The sequence below is a fragment of the Canis lupus genome, chromosome 29, assembly GCF_003254725.2.
Source record: "Canis lupus dingo isolate Sandy chromosome 29, ASM325472v2, whole genome shotgun sequence".
In the NCBI taxonomy this organism is placed as follows: Eukaryota; Metazoa; Chordata; class Mammalia; order Carnivora; family Canidae; genus Canis; species Canis lupus.
In genome coordinates this window covers 17707218-17733487 of record NC_064271.1, presented here as the reverse complement: position 1 = coordinate 17733487, position 26270 = coordinate 17707218, and the positions used below count along the sequence as shown (strand labels likewise).

Here is a 26270-nt window from a genome sequence, read left to right as displayed (position 1 = left end):
AAGTAACACTTTTCATTCATCTCCCAGAGAGTCACTAAACAGTAATAGTAGACAGGAGGTCAGCCACAAAATGTTAAAGGTAGTTTAGAGAAATGACTTTGTGGCACCACACCTGCTTTTTGTTTCTTTGTTGTTTCTCAAATGGCCTATCTTATTTTGTGAGTTCTGAGTAGAGGCAGACAGGATTGATATTCATTGTCCTAAAATCTTGTCCCCATAGTCCTTTAAGCTCCAAAATCACCACACAGTATCTGTATTCAGATTAACTATTCCAAAGATGCATTTTCAAATGATCCTGCATAGTTGAGGGTATTTAAAAATTCCAAGTTATATTTGAGCCAGGACAGACTTATATATTAGTCTATATATATGTGTGTGTGTGTGTGTGTATGCCATTATCCCGATATAATAACAAGAACAATTTCTGATAAAATCGAAACTAGCAGAAGATTTCCCCCATCAGGAAATTACAGTCTGTTTTTAAAAAGGAATTTTTATACTTTCCTTCTTACATTTACTTATTTAATTCCTGCCCATATCCAATACAAAGTAGCAGAACCTAGTAATACATGTCAGATAGGTAGCAATGGCATTAGTAAGAAAGTAAAAATTATTAGTTAATAGTTATACCAGAATGCCTTGTTACTACCTATAAAACTCACCAACTAAGACATTATGATAAACTGGTGGGAAAAAAAAGATTGAATTGTACGTGTCCACACACCCTCCTCCCCAAATGTATCACCTTATAGGGCCAGTATCACAAACAAGCATAGGCTTTTCAGACTCTCCCCTCTTCCACAATTAGACTGAGATTAGCTAAGTGAACCCAGAACTGTGGCTTAAAAGAGCCCACCTTCCCACTAGTCATTACCCTTTTAACCATCCAGGTAAAGAAAATCACAAGAGCCACATGCAACCTGCAGGAATAAAATACTGAACTTACTTTAAAATGAAGGTAATGTATTCTTCCCAGAGAACACCAACGAACACAAGTCTATGTGCTAGGGTGATGCTCCTGGCCCTGCACTCCATATGCCCTGGGTCAGCCAGCCCTGTAACCTGGGTCTTCCTTTCTTCTCTCCCTGGATTATTTGAGCTTGGCCCTGATTTCTCCACACTCTGCTGACTCTTCTTTCAACATTTGTCATCAGGCCATTCCTTACTTCAGCTGCCTTTGGTAGCTCACCACTGAATCAAGTGAAAGTATGGAAGCTTGCTTTAGAGGTTCTCCTTAAACTGTCCCCACATGATCTAACAATACCATTTTCCACTGTGTTCCAGTATGGCCCTGCCACTCTTTGCTGCCTTCCTCCTAGTCCTGTGAATACTTATCTGTTCTCCAGGCTGATGCTCTCATCAAGCCACCCAGCTTGGCTCTCTGCCTCAGCAACTCTTTCTTCTCTTTAAAGTGTACCACCATCTTTCATGAAGACTTGCCTAACCATGACAACCTGTGCATTCAAACATCCCCTGGAAAATGTATGATTAAACTCAGAACCAGACAAATCAGCTTGCCTATGGCTATTGCTTCATGCACAGAAAGCAAGATCGTTAAGTGACTTTAAAATCTGCTATGTCAAATAATAGGTTAATTGACATAACCTTCAATATAATATTTTGAAGGAACAAGTTTATGTCATCTAATAATTTTAAATGAAAGGATAATGTTCCTTTTTAAAGTTTATGTGCTGGCCACTTTCAATCGCTAATTTAAAAAATCATAAATAATTTTAAACAGAGATACAAATATATGAGCATATATACATGTGTATATACATACAAGAGGTCTCAAAGTATAGTATAAACATCACATATCAGTTACTAAATTATCAATGTTCTGCAAAAGAAGCAATAGATTCTCATTTATTTTAAAATGAGAATTAGTGATATATAAATGGCTTCATAGCTTCAATCATAGCACAATTTTTAATAACTTCATTCTAAAAAATAAATTTGAACTAAACTTATTTATAAAAAACAGCCACATAATGATCATGGAAAAGCCCAACAGTGCTTTTGCTTAGTAGAAATTTTAAAATATTTTTTAATGAAAGAATTTTATTAGTGGCAAATGCAGAAATTTGCAAGTTTCAATGGACCACAAGTATAATTCTATAGGATGTGTTAAAAAGGAATAAAATTAAAATTGTCATTCATTAAGTGTAGCATATCCAAATTCAACTGTCTCTAGGCACTGATGTTTTTTCTAAAAAGAAAAATCCAAAGGGCAGCCCTGAACAACTCACTAATTACTTTGAAACTATGCAGTTTGCAGATTCCTCACTCTTAATTCAGCATAGTTTTACATAATGAGATGAGGTTTTTCTAAAACTAATACTACTATAACTCTCAGTGGAAATGCTGGTATCCTTTCAATAGTGTGAGTTTTAATAAGATGGAAGCTAGCCAACTACTCTATACTCAGGCTAGGAAACAGAAGGAACTGACAGAAAATATTATTCAAAACATCAAGAAACTGATGTCTAAACAATGTGTTTAGCCCTTATTCTGGTGATCAACAGTGTGAATGAATAAATTTCTAAGAGAAATTTTTTAAATTGCAATTTACTCACATTATGAATATTTAATGTTGAAAAAATTACTTTATGGAATAAATCTTTGATTTCATTGAACAATAGAAGAAAATTTTCTGGCATCCAAATAGCAGAGGACATTATTTAAGGCAAAAAAATTTTTTTAAAAAAAGAGGCTCTGATTTTTCCTTTTAAAAGTAAAACTAGCTCCCTTGACTCTTTTTTAATTCCCAAAATCACTTGGGAAATGTTAAGTGTATTAGGAAGGAACTAATATATGCTTGATAGTCTTCTCAACATTGTAAACTTATGCTACTCATTAATTAAGAATGTATTCAATGCAGGTTATACAACAATACTGTAGTTGTTAAGGTAACTATGGCTTATCTATTTTATTGACTATTAAGTAACAATAAATACTATGTTATGTGGTGATAACACATGAAGATAAAGATGACTAAAATTCAGATGATTTTATTTAATTGAAAAAAAAGGATACAAAATTATAATTATCAGTGTTTAAGCGTTTTTAAAACTCTATGCATAAGAAGAAAACTGGAGGAAATATTTTTAAATTCCCATTTATTTCCCTTTAGATGGTGAAATTATCCAATATTTTCAACTTATTTCTCTGTTATTTCCAAATTTTCTTGAGAAAGCAAAATTTAATTTTAAAAAAACGTGCTCAGTATCTTTAAATGGTTTCAAATATTTATATTGAAAATGACAACTGAAATCTTTCTTCAAAAATATCTATTCATTTTAAAGAACACCTAAAAGAATGAAAATTTTCCATCTTACTCAATTCAAATTTGATCACTGTATTGCAATCTGCGGTTTGCCCAACATTGAACTACAGATCACATTTCTGAAAGGTCACCATTTTGCTCTCTGTCCAACTACACAAATAAACTAGTTCTTAAGAGAGAATACAAATGATCTGTTGCTACTTTTTGAATGAATTTCCAAGCATATACTATGAAAATTACCAAGAAAATGAACTGCAGAAAGTTCAACAGCTTTCCTACTTAGGTCTTAAGCTGGATACTTTTTAATGCATAATGTTCCAACTAATATCTCAGAAAGAATCTTCAAAGAAAAATTAAATTAGAATTCACTAAAATGACAGTTGGATCTAGAGAATGACGGAATGGAAATCTGGCCATAAACTCAATGGTTACCATCTCCTTGCACATAAGAAGTAATAGACAACATGGGTATATTAAAATAAACACAAATTTTTACACTTCTGCATGTCATATCATCATTGCATTATTTTTTTGGATTCTGAGATATAACTGATGTAATCCAAATCACTAAACATTTTAAGTAAAAGTATAATCAGGTTTATTTTTCAAAAGATTTATATGGTAAAAAAAATGATTTAGATGATTACACATTGACTAAAAGCTCAGTCTCATTCCAAATACCATTATTTCTTCTGCAAGTCTTGAGCTAAACCAATGTGATCAGTTGTCTGATGGAGTCTCATACTTAAAAAAGCATTTTACTTATACCTAGAGCATACAAAAATACCTAGCATTTCTATAACATATTCAAATAGCTGGGGGAACTCTTAATTTTTCATCAAAAGTTCTAAGCATGCTTAAAATATATATCTTGGTTAATTAATTTGTATTATTTATACCACAATATGGCATAGTTGTTGTTTGTTTTTGATTTTGGCAATGAGCAGATTAGACTGACAGCATTTGCCATCCCTCAAGGGACTCATCCAGGGTCCAAGTGTAGGAAAGATTTTGTCTATGGGCATCGATCAGCTCTGCTGAGACCTATCAGCATCAGAACACCTATTCTGGGGGACCCCTGGGTGGTTCAGCGGCTTAGCGCCTGCCTTCAGCCCAGGGCGTGATCCTGGAGTCCTAGGATCGAGTCCCACGTCAGGCTCCCTGCATAGAACCTGCTTCTCTCTCTGCCTGTGTCTCTGCCTCTCTCTCCCTCTCTCTCTCTCTCTCATGAATAAATAAATAAAATCTTAAAAAAAAAAGAACACCTATTCATAGAGTATAAAGTAAGAACATTTAAAACCTGAGCTCATCAAAAAAGAAATGGAGATTCTGTGATGGAAATAACCAAGAGGGACACCTGGGTGGCTCAGCAGTTGAGCATCTGCCTTCAGCTCAGGGCATGATCCTGGAGACCCAGGATCGAGTCCCACATCAGGCTCCCTGCATGGAGCCTGCATGTACCTCTGCCTATGTCTCTGCCTCTCTCTGTGTGTCTTTCATGAATAAATAAATAAAATCTTTTTTTTAAAAAAAAGGAAATAACCAAGAAAACAAAAAAGGAGAAGGTTGGCATAGCACCCAGATCCTTTCTTAGAAGAAACAAACAACCAAAGTTAATCTCTATATTCTGATGCATCATCTCTCCACTGTTCTCTAGATGGTCCTTTTGACTTAAAACCCATCTGGGGCCTCTGCTTCATATTTCTCAAGTCATGCCAGGGGGAAAAAGGAAACCTCACTCCAACCCCAGCTTCGTATGAAACAGCTGGACAAGTTAGTTCTTCAATGAGGCCTCATTTCCATCAGTGGAAATGTTGATCTTCAAGATCCTATTCATCTTCAGAAATTCTAATTTTGAATTTCCAAGTCCTGGCTGAGGATATAGACTTCTCCTAAAGACATAGTAGACATGCTTATTAGAAAAGTAAATTTTCTTTGCAGGAAATGAAGGGAAGGTATCCAGCTGCAGCCTAAAATTTCTTTAAGTGACCTTATAGCAAGTATTTGCAGCCAAATTCCAGCAGTATGCTGCATGTGTATATTTAAGGAAGAAATAAGGCCTTCACCGAATACTACAAAGTGTAATTAAATTCTTCATCATATTTCGACGAATCCCGAACCTTGGAAGTTTGTGCCAACAGGTGCCATCAGACAACTTATAACTAAATATTCTGCAATGTCCTGCCTTCTACACTAATTCATATCTACCAGGGTCTGAGGCCTTGTTTCCATAACATCCCTATCTCCCAGGTACTGAGGTTCTGAAGGCTACAATCACTAAAGCACTAAAAGAACATTTTCATGGGACTGAATCCAAAGTCCATTTGCATGAAAGCTCCATCACTCCACACAGGCTCTCACTCTCCTACATCTGACACAGATATGCTGAAGATAGTATCCTACACCCATGTCTCCAAAGGCCCTGGGCTCTTAGATTTCTTTATCCAGTGTCCCAGTTTCCCACAGCATAGGAAGCATGATGAAATTCATCAAAATTTACCAAAATTCACTTAGATTACCAGTGCAGATGGTACAAATGGGGACAACCACACCATCTGGGGCAGGGGGAAGGAAGTGAGACACAGGAGCTGTGTGTCCATGAAAAGGCATAAAAAGGGAAAAGAAAAAAAAAAGAGAGAGACTAAAGCAATAGGGGACAGGTGGTTCCACCAGGGGGAGATAGGGCCAAGAAGAAACAGAGGGGAGGTTTGAGTATGCCTTCATCTGCCTCACTTCCACCCACCTCAAGTATAAACATGGCTTTGGATATTCTCTTGAGCAATCAGGTTACTGAAGCAAGACAGCTGTTCACATTTAGACAGACAACATTCCTAAATGTCACTAGTCTCCTCTCAAAGCATTAAGATGAATTAATGCTACATTATAAAAAATATTGTGCACATCCTGCCATGTAAAGATAGCCTACTAGGTCCCACATGATAGGATGTGAGTACATGCATCTGTATTATAGCCTGCAGCACAGAAAGGGATTTTCAGCTGTGCCAGCTGTCACACAGCTCCACGCCTCCATCCCCCCTCAACCTGTGAGGAACCTCACCACAAGAAAACTTGGCTCCCAAGAGAGTACACCCGAATTTTGCTCATTGCACATCTTTGCTCCTTACCTGCAGCACTCATGCTTCACTATTTTTTAGGATGCTAACAATGGGTCAGAGAAATGGCACACAGGTGAGCATCGGAAAATTCTTATTCCTGCAGATGATAACCATTCTTCTCCTCTCTGGAGTAAGAGATGGCAACAAAGGTATGTGGTAGGGGGGAGCTGATCTGTGCCCCAACCCAGATTTAAATTCTCTATACATTTCTCTCTAGACATTTCTCTATATGGGAATTAAAGTCATTTACCAATAATTAATATATTTTATTTCATCTTGTCTTTTCTCCTAGAAGCATATCTTTGAAATTTTAATTAAAGTCATTGGGGAAAAATGTGATCCAATTTACTAGCCATTCATATTATAGATTAGTTTATCATCATATTATGTAATCTGATCTATGTATTTTTTCGAATAGAAAACAACTTATTTAACCTCATTGTATTTAATATTTGCGACTAATTGTGATTTGATAAATTGACTTGTCAAAGTCTGTATCTTCAAATCTACATAGCAAAAATGCATATATAAAATATGTAAAGTACCTAAAGTACTTTAAGCGAACACTTAAAATACAGAAACCACCCTTCCTCTAAGCAAATCGATACCACCTTTATATGCATACTGGCTGTATAGCTAAAACAAATCTAGTTGTCTATATTCTACAGTTAATATATTATATGAAAAAAATCACATATATACATATAAAACATAGTATTGCTTGAAGAAAATAAGCTCATTCCCTATTTTCTGAAGTCATGCTGGTGATACCAGGAACTGTGATTGTGTACGTCACTCCTGTTCAGCTATTTCTTTGTATCTCTGTGTTGAATACTAGTGTGTTTCAATCAAATACAATTTTCTACTTTGCCCATAGTCCCCCTCTCCCTTATCTCACCTTTCTCCTCCAACTGCTCTATCTAACCAAGTATTTCTAAGCTCTAATTCACTGCAAATGATTATTCAGGTGAGAAGTCTGCCTTAGGAGGGAATTTACTAATGGTGTTTCATTTTTAAAGTACTAATTATCTACCTGTGCCATCATCCACATTCTCCACTTCCATCACCTCTGTATTGATCCGGCCACGAAAAAGGTACCGATGTCCATCTGTAGATGCCTTGCTATTCTTCAAACGTCTTGTAATGGAATGAAAGCACAAAAACTTTGTTACTAAACTTAATAAAAATGTATTAAAGCAATATGATTTAAGCTATTCTTTGGAAAAATAAAACACACCAATGCAATCAATGATATCAAATATGAGGCTCCTGGTGTTTACTTATGTCCTCCCATTCAAAACAGCACTGGTTGCTTTAGAAAATGAGACTTATGTACCAGCTTTTTAAAATTAATGTAAGCAGGTACCTGAGTCGCTCACTTAAGCATCTGCCTTCAGCTCAGGTCATGATCCCAGGGTCCTGGGATCGAGCCCTGCATCAGGTTCCTTCCTCAGTGGGGAGTCAGCTTCTCTCTTTGCCTCTCCACCCTGCTGTATTTTTCTCTCTCAAATAAATAAATAAAATATTTTAAAAAATAATAAAACAAATGGAAGCTTTGGACTAAGAACAATATACAGTTGTTCTTACTGTGGATAAATATGTGCTTTTGCTCAGTTTAGAACATCAAAGGTACCAAATCAAAGTCTGACACAAGCTAAAAGTTATTTTAAAATTTCATTTGATTTCTTTCACTTTCATTTCTCATTTTTCAGTAACGAGCTGGTAATTTCCATTTTTTCAAGCTCCCATAAAATTCAGTTAGTACTTATGATTCCTCTGCAAAGAAACTGTGCTAGAAATTCTTAAGTTGCGTGTTATCCAGCTGAAAATAGTTTTCCTATATCGTTTCTATGATATGAGAACTATATACTTCTTGAATAAGTCTCTTAATACACAGGACACCTTGGTGGCTCAGTGGTTGAGAGTCTGCCTTCGGCTCAGGGCATGATCCTGGGATCCAGGGACAAGTCCCACATCGGGCTCCTTGTGGGAAGCCTGTTTCTCCCTCTGCCTGCCCCCCCTCTGTCTCTCATGAATAAATAAAAATTTTTTACGTGTCTTAAAAACACTTATAATCCTTCATCAGGGTCTTATTTATTTTTTAAATTGTTTAAAATAATCCAAAACTTTGGTGTTTCACACACAAAAATCAGTGTGGGGGAGGAGAAAGTGATACAAGAATCACTGAATCCATGTATGGCAGGGAGATAGTAATTGCTGTAAATGAGAATAAAGAGGGAAAGCTAATGAGTTGAAAAGAGTCATGGCATGGATTTCAGATGCGCTAGGATTCCTGAAGGAAGAGGAGGAAATGGCTGGGAAGCAGCACTGGGAAACACGGAAGACACACTACCTCTCCTACAGAGCCAGAGGCATGTGGCTTAGCAACAACAAAAAAAATTCTTTCCTCCAGAAGGTTCCTGGGGAGGTAGTGTTATTGAATGACAGGCACATTTCAGTCATGTTTGACAAGAAGATAAAGAGAACAATCAGAGAATAGGCTAAAGAGCATGTGAAATTGAGGAGATCCTGAGTTCCCAGGAGCACAGAGGAAAAATTTGAGCCTATGAGACTGATACATTATTTTTTTAAAAAATTTTGGGGGATTAATAAGTAATTTCTGAAATATTACTTGTTTATCACCTTACCTGTGTTTCCTTTTGCAGTACACCAGAAGATTATCAAAAAGGAAAAACACACGTTCTTGAATATTTCCAGAAGAAATTTTCAATAAGACGCCACACATGAGCATTTCAGTGCAAGTGTCGGTAATGTTGGATCCCTAAGTCAGAAAAAATGGAGATAATCTCTGATTACTTAACAGAAACATTTGTGTGTAATTCTTGTTCTCCTTAAAGTCTGTTTGTTTTTATTTTAAGATACAATATATGGACAGGATGCAAGTTCAGACACCATAAATATTTATGCAGTAGATGGAGGTCTCCTTCCCTCCTAGACTCCTCCTGGTGAGTCTCAGCAGATACAACTGTGGTTAAGAGATTCTGGGTCTCCTTTTAGCTCTCTTACACATGTATGGATATATACGTATATAAAGATGGTGATACATATTACCTATGTTCTTTTAAAAAGAGATGATTTCAAACTGTTGTATAACATCCATGTCCCTAATACACCTTTCCTCCTCCTCTCTTTCCCTGGAATGGGAAAAGAACTCCATGGACACGTCACAAAGTACATGAAATTCTCTAAATTTTTGGCAGGCCTCAATTTATATATCCACTCCTAGGAGGGAAAGAAGAAGAAGAAGAAGAAAGAAGAAGGAAGAAGAAGGAAGAAGAAGAAGAAGAAGGAAGAAGAAGGAAGAAGAAGAAGAAGGAAGAAGAAGAAGAAGAAGAAGAAGAAGAAGAAGAAGAAGAAGAAGAAGAAGAAGAAGAAGAAGAAGAAGAAGAGATTAATGGGGAAAAAAAATAAAGAGAGCAACCTTCCCTGGAGCCTTTGGAGTAGTTAAAAGTTAGCATAGGCACACTCATTCATTAAATAAGCTTTCAACGAGTGCTCACTACAGTCATAGGATTAGGGGCAAAACTAAGTCTTAACACAAGCACTACCCACTGAGAGGAGCCACAAGGTGGAAGGAGCCTGGTGAGCTAAAGATGGAGGAAAGCTATGCATTAAAGCAGAGTACAGGCATCCAATCGTTGTGTGAGCTGATCAAAAACATCTATTTTGAGCTCTTAAAATGTGGTAGTCTATTTGTTTCTACAACCTAAACTATCATAACTAATGCATTAAGTTGGACAAAAAAAAAAAAAGTTTTCAGTAGATAGCCATTTTAAGCATGCTCTGCAAGAATATTTCTATTTTCAATATCTCTGGTTTCTTTAAATCCAGGAATAAATTTCTGATTTTTTAAAAACTTATTTTTTTATTTTTATTTTTGATATTTAAAACTCAGAACATTAATTTTAAATTGTGTATTTCCACAGTAATCATTGACATAGTTTTTCTGATTGCTTATGAAATTTTATTTATTATTTTTTTAAGATTTTATTTATTCATTCATGAGAGACACAGAGAGAGATAGAGGCAGAGACACAGGCAGAGGGAGAGGCAGGCTCCAGGCAGGGAGCCCGATGTGGGACTCGATCCCAGGACTCCAGGATCACGCCCTGGGCGGAAGGCAGGTGCTAAACTGCTGAGCCACCTAGGGATCCCTGCTTATGAAAAAAATTTTTTTAAAGATTTTATTTATTTATTCATGAGAGACACAGAGAGAGGCAGAGGGAGAAGCAGGCTCCTCACAGGGAGCCTGATGTGGGACTCGATCTCTGAACCGGGGATCACGCCCTGAGCCAAAGGCAGACGCTCAACCGCTGAGCCACCCAGGCGTCCCCTGCTTATGAAAATTTAAATCACAGTGACAAGTCATATGTATCAACATGAAACTTCCCAAGTGGGAAGTTGAGAGAATGTGATCCTGTTAAGTATCTATATTACAAACACATTTTATTTTATTTTTTGTTTTTATGTTTCACTTAAGTATTTTGTTTTATTAAGTTTTTTATTTTAATTCCAGGGTAGTTAACATACAGTGTTAAACTAGTTGGAGGTGTACAATATAGTGATTCAGCAATTCCAGGCATATCTCAGTGCTCATCATGATAAGAGTACTCTTAATCCCCTTCACCTCTTTCACCCAACCCCTAACCAATCTCCCCTCTGGTGACCATCTGTTACAAAACATTGTAGATTTAAGATATTTCCCTTTCTCTTTTCCTTTTATCATAAAAATGGACATATAACTGGAGATCTATCAAAAATATACACAATTTCATATCCCTCATCATGTGATAATTAAGTAAAAACTGTCATCAAATATGAATATAAAGTCCAATTTCAGTGGCAATGATTTTTTTATTTAAATACTATTCCTACCCAAGAAAAAAAATTAACACAGAATACTTTTAAAAATGTAAACAAGGAGGGATGCCTGGGTGGCTCAGCAGTTGACCGTCTAACTTTGGATCAGGGTGTGATCCTGGAGTCCAGGGATCGAGTTCCACATCAGGCTTCCTGCATGGAGCCTGCTTTTCCCTCTGCCTATGTCTACCTCTCTTTCTCTGTGTCTCTCAGAAATAAATAAATAAATAAATAAATAAATAAATAAATAAATAAACAAACAAATAAATAAAATCTTTAAAAAATGTAAACAAGGAAACATCACATTGATTCTTGCACAGGGACCTATACAATGTTATAGAAGTGGCTTTATTGATAACAATTTTATGAAAGGTATAAAATACTTCATATTAGACTATTTCTTTTTTTTTTTAATTTTTATTTATTTATGATAGTCACACAGAGAGAGAGAGAGGCAGAGACACAGGCAGAGGGAGAAGCAGGCTCCATGCACAGGGAGCCCGACATGGGATTCGATCCCAGGTCTCCAGGATCGCGCCCTGGGCCAAAGGCAGGAGCTAAACCGCTGCGCCACCCAGGGATCCCATATTAGACTATTTCTTACAGTAGCCCCAAAAAGCCAAGCAAGGAGGCTAACTTGTTATTTTATTAAAGGGTAACTGCAGATGTTATATTAATTTGCATATTAACCAGTCTTCCAATAAAGTTTCCAATATTAATATAGGTATTAGTAGATGCATTCCTACTTTATAAAAATGTATTTTTTAAAGATTTTATTTATTTGAGAGAGAGAGAGAAAGAGAGAGAGAGAGAGAGAGAGCATGAGTTGGGGGGAGCAGCAGAGGGAGAGGTAGAAACAGACTTCCCACTGAGCAGGGAGGCAGACTCGGGGCTCGATCCCAGGACTCTGAGATCATGACCTGAGCCGAAGGAAGCTTAACCAACCTAGCCACCCAGGTGCCCCCTGATTTGACAGAAATCTTAACCATATTTTCTGACCTGGTTGTGATTATAATCTTTATTAGTAAATATAAGAAGAACTTAAGGTAAATTTGAGCTAAGCATGGAGGCCATTTATTCCATCCTCTTACACAGTCTCACAGGATATACTGTCCAAGCTCTGAAGAACTCATGGGAACTATTGTGTAAACTAAAAAGTGGATATATTATTCCTGATGATAAAAATAACTGACAACCACACCAAACGTTGCCATAAGTAAGGCCAACACAATCTCCCTTTGTAAACTTAACCTGTTTGGAAAGCTGTACCATAATCAGAAAGAATCCTGACAGAAGTAAAAACAAAACAACAACAAAAACAACAACAAAAAACACTCAACCAGACAGTAACAGAGGAAGAGGACATGATTTCTGACCCTCACTGCTAGTTTCACCACTGCCGCTACCCCTGCCCCCTTGCCCCACTCTCGTCTTCCCATGATCTGCCTGCGGGTTATTGGGACTGCTCTTCCCCATCAAGCTCTTATTTGTTCACATCTTTTGTCTTGTCAGTGCCACAAAGACTTTCTGCTGAGGACAAGCTCCCCAGCTGAGAAAAACCATCTTCCGTCCTGTGAATGGAGTGAACAGACTAGCCAGGCCACGCTAGCTAATGCACCAAATATTCTCATAGGTTTGGTGTTTGAGAGATTGAGCACTGCCCGTCAGCAGCTGAACCTTTGATTTATAATAAAAAGGCAAATTTTATAGAAGGGCACTCGTTTAGACCGTAGCATTAGACAAGTCAGAGGCATACCCGGAGTGCTAGAGGAGGGTCTTTGACAGAACATATAGACAGGGCTAGAGTTGCTTGTTTATGTACCAAGAAGGGAGAGACAGAGAGAGAGAGAGAGAGAGAGGATGGGTGGGAGGGCAGGAAAGAGGACCAGAGGGCAGAAAGGATGCTCTTGGTAAATTAGAATTAGAGTAGTTTGTAAGCAATGAGCTAACACAATCTGCCACTTGGACAGAATCATCCATAGTCTGTCTCTCAGTGTGTCTCTCTCTCCTTGCTCTCTCTTTTCTCTGCTTCCAGTACTAACTACACTTCAAATGACTCCTCAGATCTGTGGCTATGTTCATGCCTTCTAGCCAATGTAGAAAAGGATATTAGTATTAAATTTATACAAAGAATTAACAGACAATATATGTAAAACTCCCAGCACAATGCCCAGTACAGAAAAGGACTCCATAAGGGCTACTACAATTATCATTGCTAGCTCTTTTAAAGGTGATGACATCAAGCCCAACCATTTTGCTATGCTTCGAAGTGTATCTTCCAATACAATCATAATGTCATTCATATTACATTTTACTAAATCCTACTGAGATATGTCTATCATTGAGGTGAGTTGTCTTTAACAGCAAGATTTAAGAATTAGTACAGTATCTACCTTTACCATCTTTTACCATAGTAATCTACTATCATCACATGAAATCTCTTCAGTAATAATTAAATAATTCCCAGAGAATTGCTTATGTACTTAAAGGAATCTCTGTCAAACATATACATTTGTCTAAAAAACTTCATTCTAAAAGAATGCCTTGTAGCATTTCTCTTTATACCACGTGTATCTTGTAGATGATAAAGTATGACCATCTTGCTCTTGACTTACCATGACTGAATCTGTACATTATTTCTATGACAACAGAAATCTGTCGGGGCACCTGGGTGACTCAGTCAGTTAAACGTCAGCCTTCCGCTTGGGTCATGATCACAAAGTACTGGGATCAAGCCCCACGCTGGACTCCCTGCTCAGTGTAGAGCCTGCTTCTTCCTCTCCCTCTGCCACTCCCCCCAGTTCATGCTCTCTCTCTCACTCTGGTCTCTGTCTCTCTCAAATAAATAAATAAAATCTATTAAAAACATCTATCATTATTTCTATGACAATCATTAAGAATTTTTTAACCACAGGTATGTACAATATTATAAATATTGAAGAAAATTTGACCAAGTGTATATATAGTCTTATGTATAGTATGATGTGCCTCTCACGTCAAATCCATCCCATCTACAAGTAGATACTTAATAAATGTCTCTTTTTAAATAATGTTCTGGTATTTTTTCTCCCCACTACATGATAAATCTACCTTTCTCTGTAGTAAAAAAAAAATCTCACAACTTTTATCTTTAAAGTAAATGAAGGGATGCCTGGTGGCTCAGAGGTTGAGCATCTGCCTTTGGCTCAGGGTGTGATCCCAAGTCCCATATCGGGCCACCTGTATGGAGCCTGTTTCTTCCTCTGCCTGTGTCTCTGCTCTCTCTCTCTCTCTGTGTCTCTCACGAATAAATAAATAAAATTTTAAATATATATATAAAGTAAATGAAATTTATTATATTTTGAAATTACGTGAATTTCTTTTCACTTATCTAGAAATACCAGGAGAGTTTGTGGGGTTAGGAATAAAGAAGTCAAGCTATAAAATTCACAGGAGAAATTGAAATAAAGTATGGCTGTGAGCATCAGATTGCTAGGTAAGACTCAGGAGCACTAAAGTCTATCAAAATGACGTCAGACAAGTGAACTAGAAAATAAAAAATGTGGAAGCAAGAAAACAAGCCAGGCAGATCATCAGAAGAGAGCAAAGCCTCTAGGGCAATGGTTCTCAAAGTTTATAATTTAGAAGACACACCTGATGGGCCTATTAAAATTTCCAGGTCCCCTGGCACTACCTTCAGAGATTGAAACTGAGTAAAGCTGGGGTAGGTCCCAAATCATTCCAGTAAGTGCTGATGCATTTGGACTTCAGTACACACCCTAAGACTGCTTTGGAGGCTTTGAGTACTTGAATCCAGGTGCTCAAGGGCACAGTATAGCAAACCTGCTGACATGGAGATAAGGTGGGCACAAGTCTCTGCCTGAGGTAGTCCTGACTGCTTCCCAGGGCAGACTGGTGTTTATCACATTAGCATGTTCACAAATATACCACATGGTCACCTGTGGTATAATTCATCACTGGTGAATATTCACTGAAACCTGCATAATGTTACATAACCTAGCGGGCATTTTATCTGCATTTTTAAAATTGACGCTAATTTTTAAATCTAGGTATCTATTTGTTTGCAAATCCATATTTAGTCATTGAACAACCATGTATGATAAACACTTTTCTCTATATGAATACTAAAGTCAGGATTTTAACTTTCAACAATACACCAGACAATGTGTTAAACATTTTCTTGTGTATAAATCTCTAGCAAGTTGGTTTCTGTAAAGTTTTAGAAAGAAAGAGGAAGGAGGGAGGAAAGAAGGAAGGAAGGAAGAAAGAAAAAGGAAAAAGAAAAAAAGGGAAAGATGTTTACTTAGTTAAGTCAGCTTTGTATACTGTTTCATCGGTCACCGTGCAGATGTTGAAGGTAGCAAATTATTTCACTTTGGAAAAATAAAACTTAAAAAACTTGAACTATAGAAATACCTTTACAAAGACAGAATTTCATGTGAGTGTGAAAAAAATACAGCCCATGAAAATAAACCAACATTTGAGAGGTAAGGTGTAAAAGAATCATTTTTAAAAAGTAAGAGGGCTTGCATAAATCATTAATTTTGAACTACCCTAAACCCATTACACATAATATAATATGTACATATACATATTTAATGCAGATTTTTTTAAATAATGTTTATCCATATGATTCATAGTTCTGCTGTCTTAGCAATCCCTTAAAAAATAACCAAAATAATGTACTTTTATCATCTAGATGATTTATCTTTTTTAAGTTGTATTTCCCTTTAGAAAGCTACATTTATCATGTAAAATCATGCTTGCAATGAATTATATATAGAGAATTAAATACAGGAAAATCCCAGCAAGGAAGTTACATGAATGGTTCTAATCCTCACTGCTTTTATTAAATCAGGAAAGGAAGGCTGACAGTTCAAGGTGAGAAGTAACCATACATAAATAACTATGACCAGGGGTGGGAGTCTACTCATTCAGTGCATCTCATTCCAAAACCTTCTCTTTCTACTCCAGCCTGTGGAAACCCATGTCATCCCTCTTCCTTCACCATGGCCCTGGCAGTGCAAAGGTGAACTTCAGTGAGGGAAGCCCATCTGTGTATGTCCTTAGACAAAAGAAACAGAACCTGTACTATGGAAATCCATTCACAAAGACTGAATTTCAAGCCACTGCAAGTGTTCAACTCTAATACGAGGAAGGAAAAAAAAAACCTTGCATGGTATGTATTTGTGAACCATAAGCCAGAACAGGATGCTAAGGAGGATTAAAGAACATCAAAGTAGCAGAAAAATGAAACAAATAACGGAAGTAGGTCAGAATCACTGCTACTACCAAAAGAACCAAAAATATCAAAACATAGTGAGAAGCCACTGACAATTAATTACTACATAACTACAATATAATTGTATCTGCATTTAATTACCACCCAACCCACTATGTATCAGACACTGTCCTAGATGGCCAGACAGAGACCCAAGGCTTGAGATATGACCCCTGCTCCTGATACTAGTGGAAGAAACAAATATGTAAATATAGAATTAAATGCAGTGTGATCATTGCAATAATAGAGCATTAATAAAATGAGAATTGGTATGACTTAACAATGATGAATATTAGGGGCAGCTGTGTGTTTATGATTATATATGTTTATAATTAAGTAGATAGTTCATTCCATGCTGTGGTTTCAGGTTTCAATTATTCTCCAGGGATTTTCTTTGTCAAATTTATGAAGTATGCCACTTAAATATCACCTTCCAATATGGCGAAGAGATCAGTCTGAAATGAATGGAGCAAACTATGACCTCCCTCATTAAGACCAGGACCTGGAGTCAGTCCATGTTGGCAACACTCCTCACCAATGGCTTCTCTTCTCATTGTGTGTACCTCATGGACAAGATCAGGAGGCAAATAATACAAGTCAGAATCTAATTTGTTAAGTTGAATAATTTTGATTCTATAATTTGAGGTATATAATCATCTGCCAATTATATAGTCAGCATATATGAAAAACTATTAAATTTTAAAGCACCATTACAGAACTTAATGCGGGAAGTATGATGAATTTTCATAGGTGGACAATTCTTAGGTGCCAAAGTATGCTTTCAAAAAATGACAATACCCAGAAAAGACAGCCAGAAGCTTGTGTATTTATTTCTTTTATGGCTCCTTTTTAATTTCCAGTGTTTCTACAAACATTAAAATCATGATTTTTGAAGCACTGCAATAATAGAACAAATCCCCACCTCTGAATAGACTGAATAAAAATAATATTGCTAAACCATATCTGGGCTAATTGAAAGGTAAGTCAATTTATGTTAACAAGTTCTCTTAACATATTATATAAGGGTTTATTACTGATTCTTTGCAGCTATGAGATGGCAAAAATCATTATAAAGTGAAACTACTCACTAATTATTTGACCCCATTGCTGGCTCTCCCTGCTTAACACCAGAGTCGAACTCATTCATCTCGTCAACTAAATGTTGAATGTTAATACCAGAAAAACACAGACTGCAGAGAGAAGGCATAATCTTGGCAAAGATGAAAGATGACAGGAGGCCTTGAAACTTCCCCTAATCATATGCAAAGCATTGACAGATGAAGATCTAACAGAGCTAGGCCCACTCACTGTGGAAGAAAAGAAAATTGACAAGAATGACAATTAGATGGATGTTTTATAAGAGAATGGTTTCAATATCAAGAGAGTGTCTCGAGAAAATGAATGAAGCACTTGAATATTCTTTCAAAAAAAACTTTAAAACTACTAGAAAAGTTAAACATGAAATGAAGGATACCACCTCATTTTATCACATGATGCCATAAAATGTGTACCCCACCCCCTGCAAGAGATTCAGCATTTGACTCACTCTTTTTGAGATTCAACTAATTAACTGAAGTTATAACCTAGATTCTGTCATATATTAGATAAAACAAATTAATAACAAATGTTCATTTTACCAAATGCAGTCCCAATCCAGCTTCCCCGCCTCTCCCACTTAGTAAATTCTGCTCCCCTTTCTAAATCCATTCACTTTCAATAGCCTTTTTCCCAAACTACTTATCCTTAAATAACAAGGTCATCTATAAATCAACTCTGTCTCAAGGCAGTGGACAAGTTTGTATCTACCAAATCTCCTTGTAGAGAAGAAAAAGGAAACAAGTTTCATCACAACCTCTGTTAGACTCACACTCATGAAGAGTGTGAGAGAACATGATTTGAAGTCAATACATTGTCAGACACAAACTTAATCATATGCAAAGCAGCAAACAGATGTTAAGATGGTCTTCTATCATTATATTTCTTCATGTAAGAAGGTAACCAAGGAGTCAAATTTCTATTATTTCTTTTTACTCTCTAAAACACAAAAACAAAAAATAAAATAAAAAAATAAAATAAAATAAAACACAAAAACTCCTTTGATCTTATTTTTTCCAACACCTTCATATATTAATAATTCTGCCTCTTATCTTTTAATATAACTTTTTTCAGATTGAGAGATCTACTCCAAATAGGCCATCATGGATGTAAAGCTGAATTACCAAGTAACACAATGCTTATTAATACTCCCCTGTTCATCATGACTCCGGAGATTACAGTTATCATTACAACACTATCAATCAGGCAAAAAGCAGACCAAGACTGAGAATGATCCTGTTCTATGAAATGAATCAGTGACTCTGATTAAACAGCTAATGAACTTCCTTTCCAAGTACACTGATCATTGCCCTACAATTACCTTCAGTAGAATATCTTGTGCAATGTTTTAAATGATGGATAAGACATAAAACTGAGATATAATGAATTATACTAATAAGAGGCAGGACTTAAAAAATGAGCAATTAAACTACACATCTTCTGTGATGGAGGTCACTATGTAAATGCTGACAAAAACCTAATTTCTATAATCAATTTACTTTTAAAGGGTAGGCTATCAAAGAATTAACTGAATTTTTGTCTGAGTGGATATAATATTACACAGTGACAAGGAATACAGGATTTAGAACCAGTCTGTCTATTTTCATATTAAACTCTGCCATCTGTTAGCTATAAGCATTTGGGGTGAATTATATGGCCTTCATCTTTAAAATCTGTGTAATGGGGATTAAAATAACTCAGAAAACTGTTAAAGGCTCACCAAGATTGTGTACAATGGATCAGCCTTTCCTCAAAAGGAAAGGGGATGATTGGCAACCAAGGACCCCTGACCTCCCCTAAACAAATTTACCTAGGCAAGATTAGAGGAATCTTAGATTTTGATCCTAAATCTTGAGTGATGTAATGTAAGTGTGGAAAAACTTATGAGAAAAAAATTGAAAATAAAAAAATTATTAGAGCCTATTCATTTTAGCTAGGGCACTGATGAGCCTGCCTACCACCATGGAGAGTATAGCTTTCTTATTGATTCTGTGAAGTACTCCATATCTTTTAAATTAATGTTTCTTTCAGTTTCTGTGGCTTAGAACTATCTAACTTTAACTGAAGTGATATAACATCTTCAGTAGACAGGTGCATATATTAGACCAATGGGAATTTCTCAAGGGTAAAATCCTGCCACTGAACCAGAGCTTTAAAATACTACTCATTGGGCAGCCCCGGTGGCTCAGCGGTTTAGCGCCACCTTCAGCCCAGGGCCTGATCCTGAAGATCGGGGACAGAGTCCCACATTGGGCTCCCCGCATGGAGCCTGCTTCTCCCTCTGCCTGTGTCTCTGCCTCTCTCTCTCTCTCTCTGTGTGTATCTCTCATTAATAAATACTTTTTTTTAAATCTTACAAAAATAAATTAAATAAAATACTACTCATTTGCATAGCATTTTACAGTATTCAAAGCACTTCTACTTATTTCCTTTGACTCCTGCAATAACCTACACTGTATGTAGGAGAGTCTGATGTACTACCGCCAAACTAAGGGTAAGAGCCTGGATTAGGGATGAAGTATGCTCAAAAGCCAGGTTTCTGCACTAGGTCATCTGATTTGGGAACCAAAAATTTCAATCACTTGTCTACCTAAACTCCAGGAATGTAATGATAATTTACAGCACAAAATACTAGATAGGCTAGATACCTGACAGATTTTACTATAAAAAACCTTCATTTGATTAATGGGAAAATAAGACCTTGGATAATTAAGTGAAATAAATAATCCACCTAAAGTAGAAATAACACAAATTCACTGTGTATCAGAATCAGACCCAATTCAAGAGATTTTACTGGAGCAAGCGTTTCATCCGTAAGGTGATCCTAAAAGGCCTGCAATGAGGAGGTCCCAGCAAAGGAACTAGACAGGGAGCTGTTTCCCAACCTTAGCTCAAGGCTTCTCACCTCACAGGCTCTCTAAGGAACTCTGTTCTTGGCCCACATGCCACCTGACATCTTCCCCTGGCCCTGTCCTAACCCCACTAGAGCCACTCTAAACATATATAAAGCTGTCTGCAAGCTGAGCAGTAATCCTTGTTTGCAATTCAAAGAAAGCTCTTTAACTATCCCCCTTCCCTCCCAGGGCCTGCCTTCAGCCCTCTGTCCTGTACATGTCTGGAGTCCTATCAGCAGTTTCTCCTAAGCTTCCAGGAAGGAACCAGAGCCTTCCCCCTCTCTCCAAGGTGGTGGACTGAGGTGGGGAATCAAGTTCTTATCACAAGTCACCAACCAGTTGGCTGGGTCTTCCTCCAAGCTGCATTCCCTCAACATCCCAAAAACCTCCAAAGCAGCATGCCTATGTCTTATGCAATCATATTCAAATCCTACTCAAGTAGAATCTGCATTGCTGCCCTTTTTGGGACCCAACACTCATATGATCTCCTCTGTGCATGCCCGAACTGTAGTCATATCTGAATTCCTGCAGCTCCTTTCCTCTATCCTGATGCCCCATCTTCCTCTTGCACTCCAACTGTTTGTTGTAAATACAAGGCTGGGGGGATAGAGGCACCCACTGTTATGAGCTGTATATGACACAGTATGATCCACACATTCTTCCTTTGAGTAACTGGAATGCTCAGTGCAAGAAATATCAACACTTTTCAAAGAATGTCTTATTTTAGGGCCCTGGGTGGTCAGTTGGTTAAGCATCTGCCTTCAGCTAAAGTCATGATCCTAGGGTCCTGAGATCAGGCCCCATATCAGGCTCCCTGCTCAGTGGGGAGTCTACCTCTTCCTCTCTCTCTGCCTACCACTCTGCATACTAGTGCTCGCTCTCTCTCTCTCTCTCTCTTTCTGTCTCTAATAAATAAATAAAATCTCTTAAAAAAAGGAATCTTTTATTTCTGCAGTAGATTCAATTTATAGGATATACATGAGGAGGAACAAAATCATGAAAGATTCCATTTCCCTAGAGTACCCAGAAGAATCTGTGAAATTTTGTTTTGGTAAAAGTTCTGGCAGATATCAATGAAAAACCCTGCAATTTAAAGCAAGTTTGGATTCTCTTCCAATGTTTGAATGACAACAGAATGACAAAAGCAAACAAGTCCATTTTCCTCATCTCAGCAGGATAACCGCTCCCTAGGAAAGGAATTATCATCATGAATCAACTGTAAAACACACAACCATTTTAATTGACTGAAATAAGTAGCATTCATGCTGAAATACGAGGTCACCCTGGACACTTGAAATCAAAGAATATAGATGAGGAGAAAGCTTAGATCCCAACTAGTATTTGAAAAGTTTCATGGTAAAGAGTGGATAAATAGGGGAATTCCCAGAGGTCAATATTTGAGATTTCTTTGCAAATCCAAGTGGATATAATTTTAAATATAAATGTGAACTAACATATTGAAGATATGAAACAAATTAGTCAATTATAAAGCCCTAAAGATAAAAAGCAATCCACTAGAATATGTGTGACACATTATTTGGTTGGAAACATTTTAAATCTTTATACCTTTAAAAAATTAACTACTTGCTTTATAAAAATAAGTTATCCTAGTTGAAAGTTCATGCTCATCTCAATTAAGTCAATTTATAAAAACAAAATTTTAGTTTATGCTTTAATATGCACTAAAATAAAATAAGGTTCCAACCCCATGAAATAATGGGGATTCAAAGTTACCATAGATGAAAACATATTACAGATTCTGAATAGAATCTAAATATCGCTCTTCATTTGTTTTATCATTAAAAAAATCTTTCTCTAATGAATCATAAATCCATAAAACTTTTCATCTCGAATGGACCTTAAAAATCATATCATAGACAGTTCCTTCATTTTAGAAATGAAGAAATTCAAATTTAGAGATATAAAGTGAGCTTAAAATGAAATTCATCATCAAACACCTAATTTAGAATCTGAAAATAACAGTATCACAGAACACGTATGGAGTGTTATTCCCCTTCCTTACTCTCTCCTGGGTTCTGGCTCTGTACTTATTGACCAAAGGAAGACAGGAAAAAGGATAATCAAGGTGCACAAATACTGAAATACCATAGCTTATAACCCATACAATATTAGATGACTCTCTTGCTTTCAGGTTGACATTAAGTCAATTAACTGGCACTTTAAAGGTATTTAAAAATAATAATGACAGCACTTTATGGAAACTGTTACAGCCCTGTGGCATTATCTGGGAAAATGACCATTTATGGTTCTATCCAATGTCAACAATACTACACACAGCTTAAGACACAACAAAACTATTTTAAGTTCCATTGTTGAGTAGAGTGAATGTACCTCCCAGCCTTCAATGTGAGACTGCCATTCCTCTAAAACTTCTAACTTCTCCATCTGCCTCTTGGCCTCGTTTATGTTAGAACAGACAGCTTTCATGGCTTGGAGGGCTTCCATCACTGCTGCGTAGTCACTGTGTTTCCTTGGAGTCCGTTTCAGCAACTCCTGTTTATACACAAAAAGCAAATCACCCTTTGATCTTCAGCTTTCTGGTACAGCAGGTTCAGACTGACCAGGAAATGAAACTGCAGAGATCGTGAGAGCCACTTTCAGAAGTGACATCACAAACTCCACTAAGATGGAGAACAAAAACAAGAGGTTCAATCAATGAATATGCGTTACCCTGATACACATTTTGGAGCTCCTTTACTTCTTTTCCTTAAAATTATGTTGTTTTTAAGAAATAAATTAGCTTTATCCTTTCAGATTGTCAAATATCTCACCTGCAGCATGTAATTTTTTTGTTTGACCTCTGCTCCAACAGAAATAGAATTTTTTATGTTTTCTTAGAGTCTTTAACAGAACATTAAGTCTTTAAATAAATATGTCCCATAATTTCAAAAACAATTTATTTTTTTAAGATTTTATTCATTTACTCATGAGAGATTACAGAAAGAGGCAGAGACACAGGCAGAGAGAGAAGCAGGCTCCATGCAGAAAGCCCAATGCAGGACTTGATCCCAGGTCCCCCAGGATCACACCCTTAGCCAAAGGCAGACGTTCAACTGCTGAGCCACCCAGGAGTCCCTCAAAAATAATTTAAATGCCTAATTTTCTAACACATTTTTGAGAAACTATAAAAACATGTCTTATTTTTAAATAATGTTTTACACTCTAGCAAAAGAAATAATTTATAAGTTCCACAATACCCCATCACTAAAGCAGCAATTTATGCTATTTTCACCAATAACTCAGGTTCACTCTCTGCAATGAAAGAATTGCCATATGCCCTTCAATAGCTTTCTTTTTGTTTGGATTTTTTGGAGGGTTTTTTTGGCAGTTTATGTTTTTTTCCATTCAGGATATCAGAACAAGAGTGATCTTTAATCTTTTAAATATATTAAAAGGTCTTGTTTGTTGTTTAGAAGCACAAAATTAAACATCTTCACCCACTGTCTAGACAGTTGTGACCACATTGCTTTTTAATTAGTCATTTGTTTCTTTACTACAGTTGCCATCATCATGTAACTAACACAATTACAGAAATCCTGAGGCAAGTCTTTAAAAGAATTTTCTTAATTCTTAACATACAGTGGGAAAATATGCTGTTGTTATACTCTCTTGAGGTCTGATTCTGCCATAAACTTTGACCCTGCATTCAGTATCTTCACACTAGGCTCTGCAGAGCCAGCACCAAAAGAATACACATTACATCACTCCCAAGACAAGATTTAAAAACTTATGTTGGAACACAAATCCATAAAAAAGATATGCTGGCTTCTCTAGAAATTCTAAAGTGTAGAAGTATTTGTAAATTATGTGAAGTGGTCAAGGCAGTCTGCAGGCTATGATTTGGGGCCCTATGGAATTGTGCCCAATGGGTATCTGTGGAGTCAAGACATGAATTTAGATAATGTGAAACAGCAAGATAAATGACTAGTAATAATCTTTTGTCAGTTACTTTCTATGAACCCTGTGCTAGTTGGCCAAACCAGTAATTTCAAGTTCCACAAATAAGACCAATATATCTTTTTTTTAACACACAGCCTAATCCCTAATGTTTTTCTCTGAATAAATAAAACCATCCAAAATCAAAGAGATTATCAGCACGATGGTACAACAACCACAAAAAATATCAACACCAACATATCTACTACAAGTAAATGGCTTTTTCATGTTTCTTTGTGAAGATAATCATCCTAAGAAGGGGAAAGATGTCATCTTTCCACTGAAGGTGCTCTGAGTTGATTTTTTTTTCTTTCTAAGTAAGGATGTGTCCATGATTCTATCTTTTGAGAGGTCAGCTGAACCAACCCTATCCAGTGGTCATCCCTATCCAGAAGTGATTTAGAACAACTACGTAGCATGGCGTATTTCTCTTAGTATCACTATCCCTTCTGACTCTTAAAACAAACAAATGCCTGGGATTCCAAAATCAGGTCCAGGAAGAACTGAAGTGATCTGAGTCACCAAGTCAGAAGTCTGGAAGGACTCTCAGAAAGACAAGAGTCACATCTGCATCAATCTTCCTCACCTTCTGAAGACCACACTAAAACTCTGCAGAACTGGAGATCCATGTGTTAGCTTCTCTCCGTGGCTTAACCAAGTAATTTTAACTTGTTTTTTAATAAGAAGAAACTGTTTTCAAAGAAATTTTACACAAAAAAACAATTATGCAACTCACAGAAGTTGTAGTTAAAAAATGTTTTTTAGTTCAAATTCCTTACATTTATTTCTCAAAAAATAAATCAAGAAGAACACCAGTTAATATGTGCATAATATTGGGGAGTATTTTAAAAATTTAGATAGCAAGTAATAATTTATTAAAATAAATTAGAATCAAATATATATGAGTAAATAACAGCTAACATATATGGAGTACATACTGTGCTAATGATTTACATTAAACAATTCAATTACTATTTCTATGTAATACCTTTTCCATATGTATATGTATGTATATACACACATACATAAACAGATATACATATCCAATATACACATTCTTGCAGACATACACTATAATTTCATCCTTATTATTTCTGTTTCATATATAAAAACCCAAGGCTTTAAGAGATTAGATTACGTGTTCAGCCACACCGCTAGTAAGCAGAATACTTAGGACTGGAGCTCAGAGCTCATGTGCTTAACCACCATCCCCAACTGCCTGTGCTGCTATTGTAGTTCCAAAAACTACCATTTCCAGAATTGCTATTCTAATCTTTTTGCACACTCTTGCAGTATAAGCATAATTAGTACATTATAATCTGTTTTTCACAATAAAACTTTTGGTTATTGTAATAAGGCGGTGGACCTACAACAATTACTGGGGCCTATTCTGTTTTCCAGAGGCAGCTTTGCTTAGCACTGTCATCCTACATCCTATCATTTATTGTCCCATGTGATGCACAGCATTCCTTGTAATAATGATTTAAAAACCAAGTTCTGAAGTTAAGTAACTTTGACTTTGGCTTCATTGCCATCAAGAAGTCGCCAACATTAGGGGAGGTCAAAAAATATGCCAACAGTAGAATTACTTAAGATAAAGAACCCTGTAGATAAAGTGCTATATAAACCAGTCATAAGGTATTTAATGGGATCTATCTTGAAACCAATGCATTTACTCTAAATAAAACTCAAACAAGTTTATTTTCTATAAAAAGCACTATGAGTCTCTTTTCCCAAAAGATTTGTTTCCTAATCTATAT

At 36.4% G+C, this 26270-nt stretch overlaps 1 protein-coding gene across 1 annotated transcript in view; it reads right to left on the bottom strand.

The window, feature by feature from the left end:
* Positions 1-26270, bottom strand: part of PREX2 (phosphatidylinositol-3,4,5-trisphosphate dependent Rac exchange factor 2) — a 288100-nt gene that overhangs the window by 179317 nt on the left and 82513 nt on the right. Inside the window, exons 6-8 of the mRNA XM_025477924.3 lie at positions 22906-23067; positions 9051-9184; positions 7436-7539 (exon numbers count right to left, since the gene is read on the bottom strand). Of these exons, the coding sequence (XP_025333709.1) occupies positions 7436-7539; positions 9051-9184; positions 22906-23067 (400 nt within the window). The remainder of the gene's footprint in view (positions 1-7435; positions 7540-9050; positions 9185-22905; positions 23068-26270) is intronic.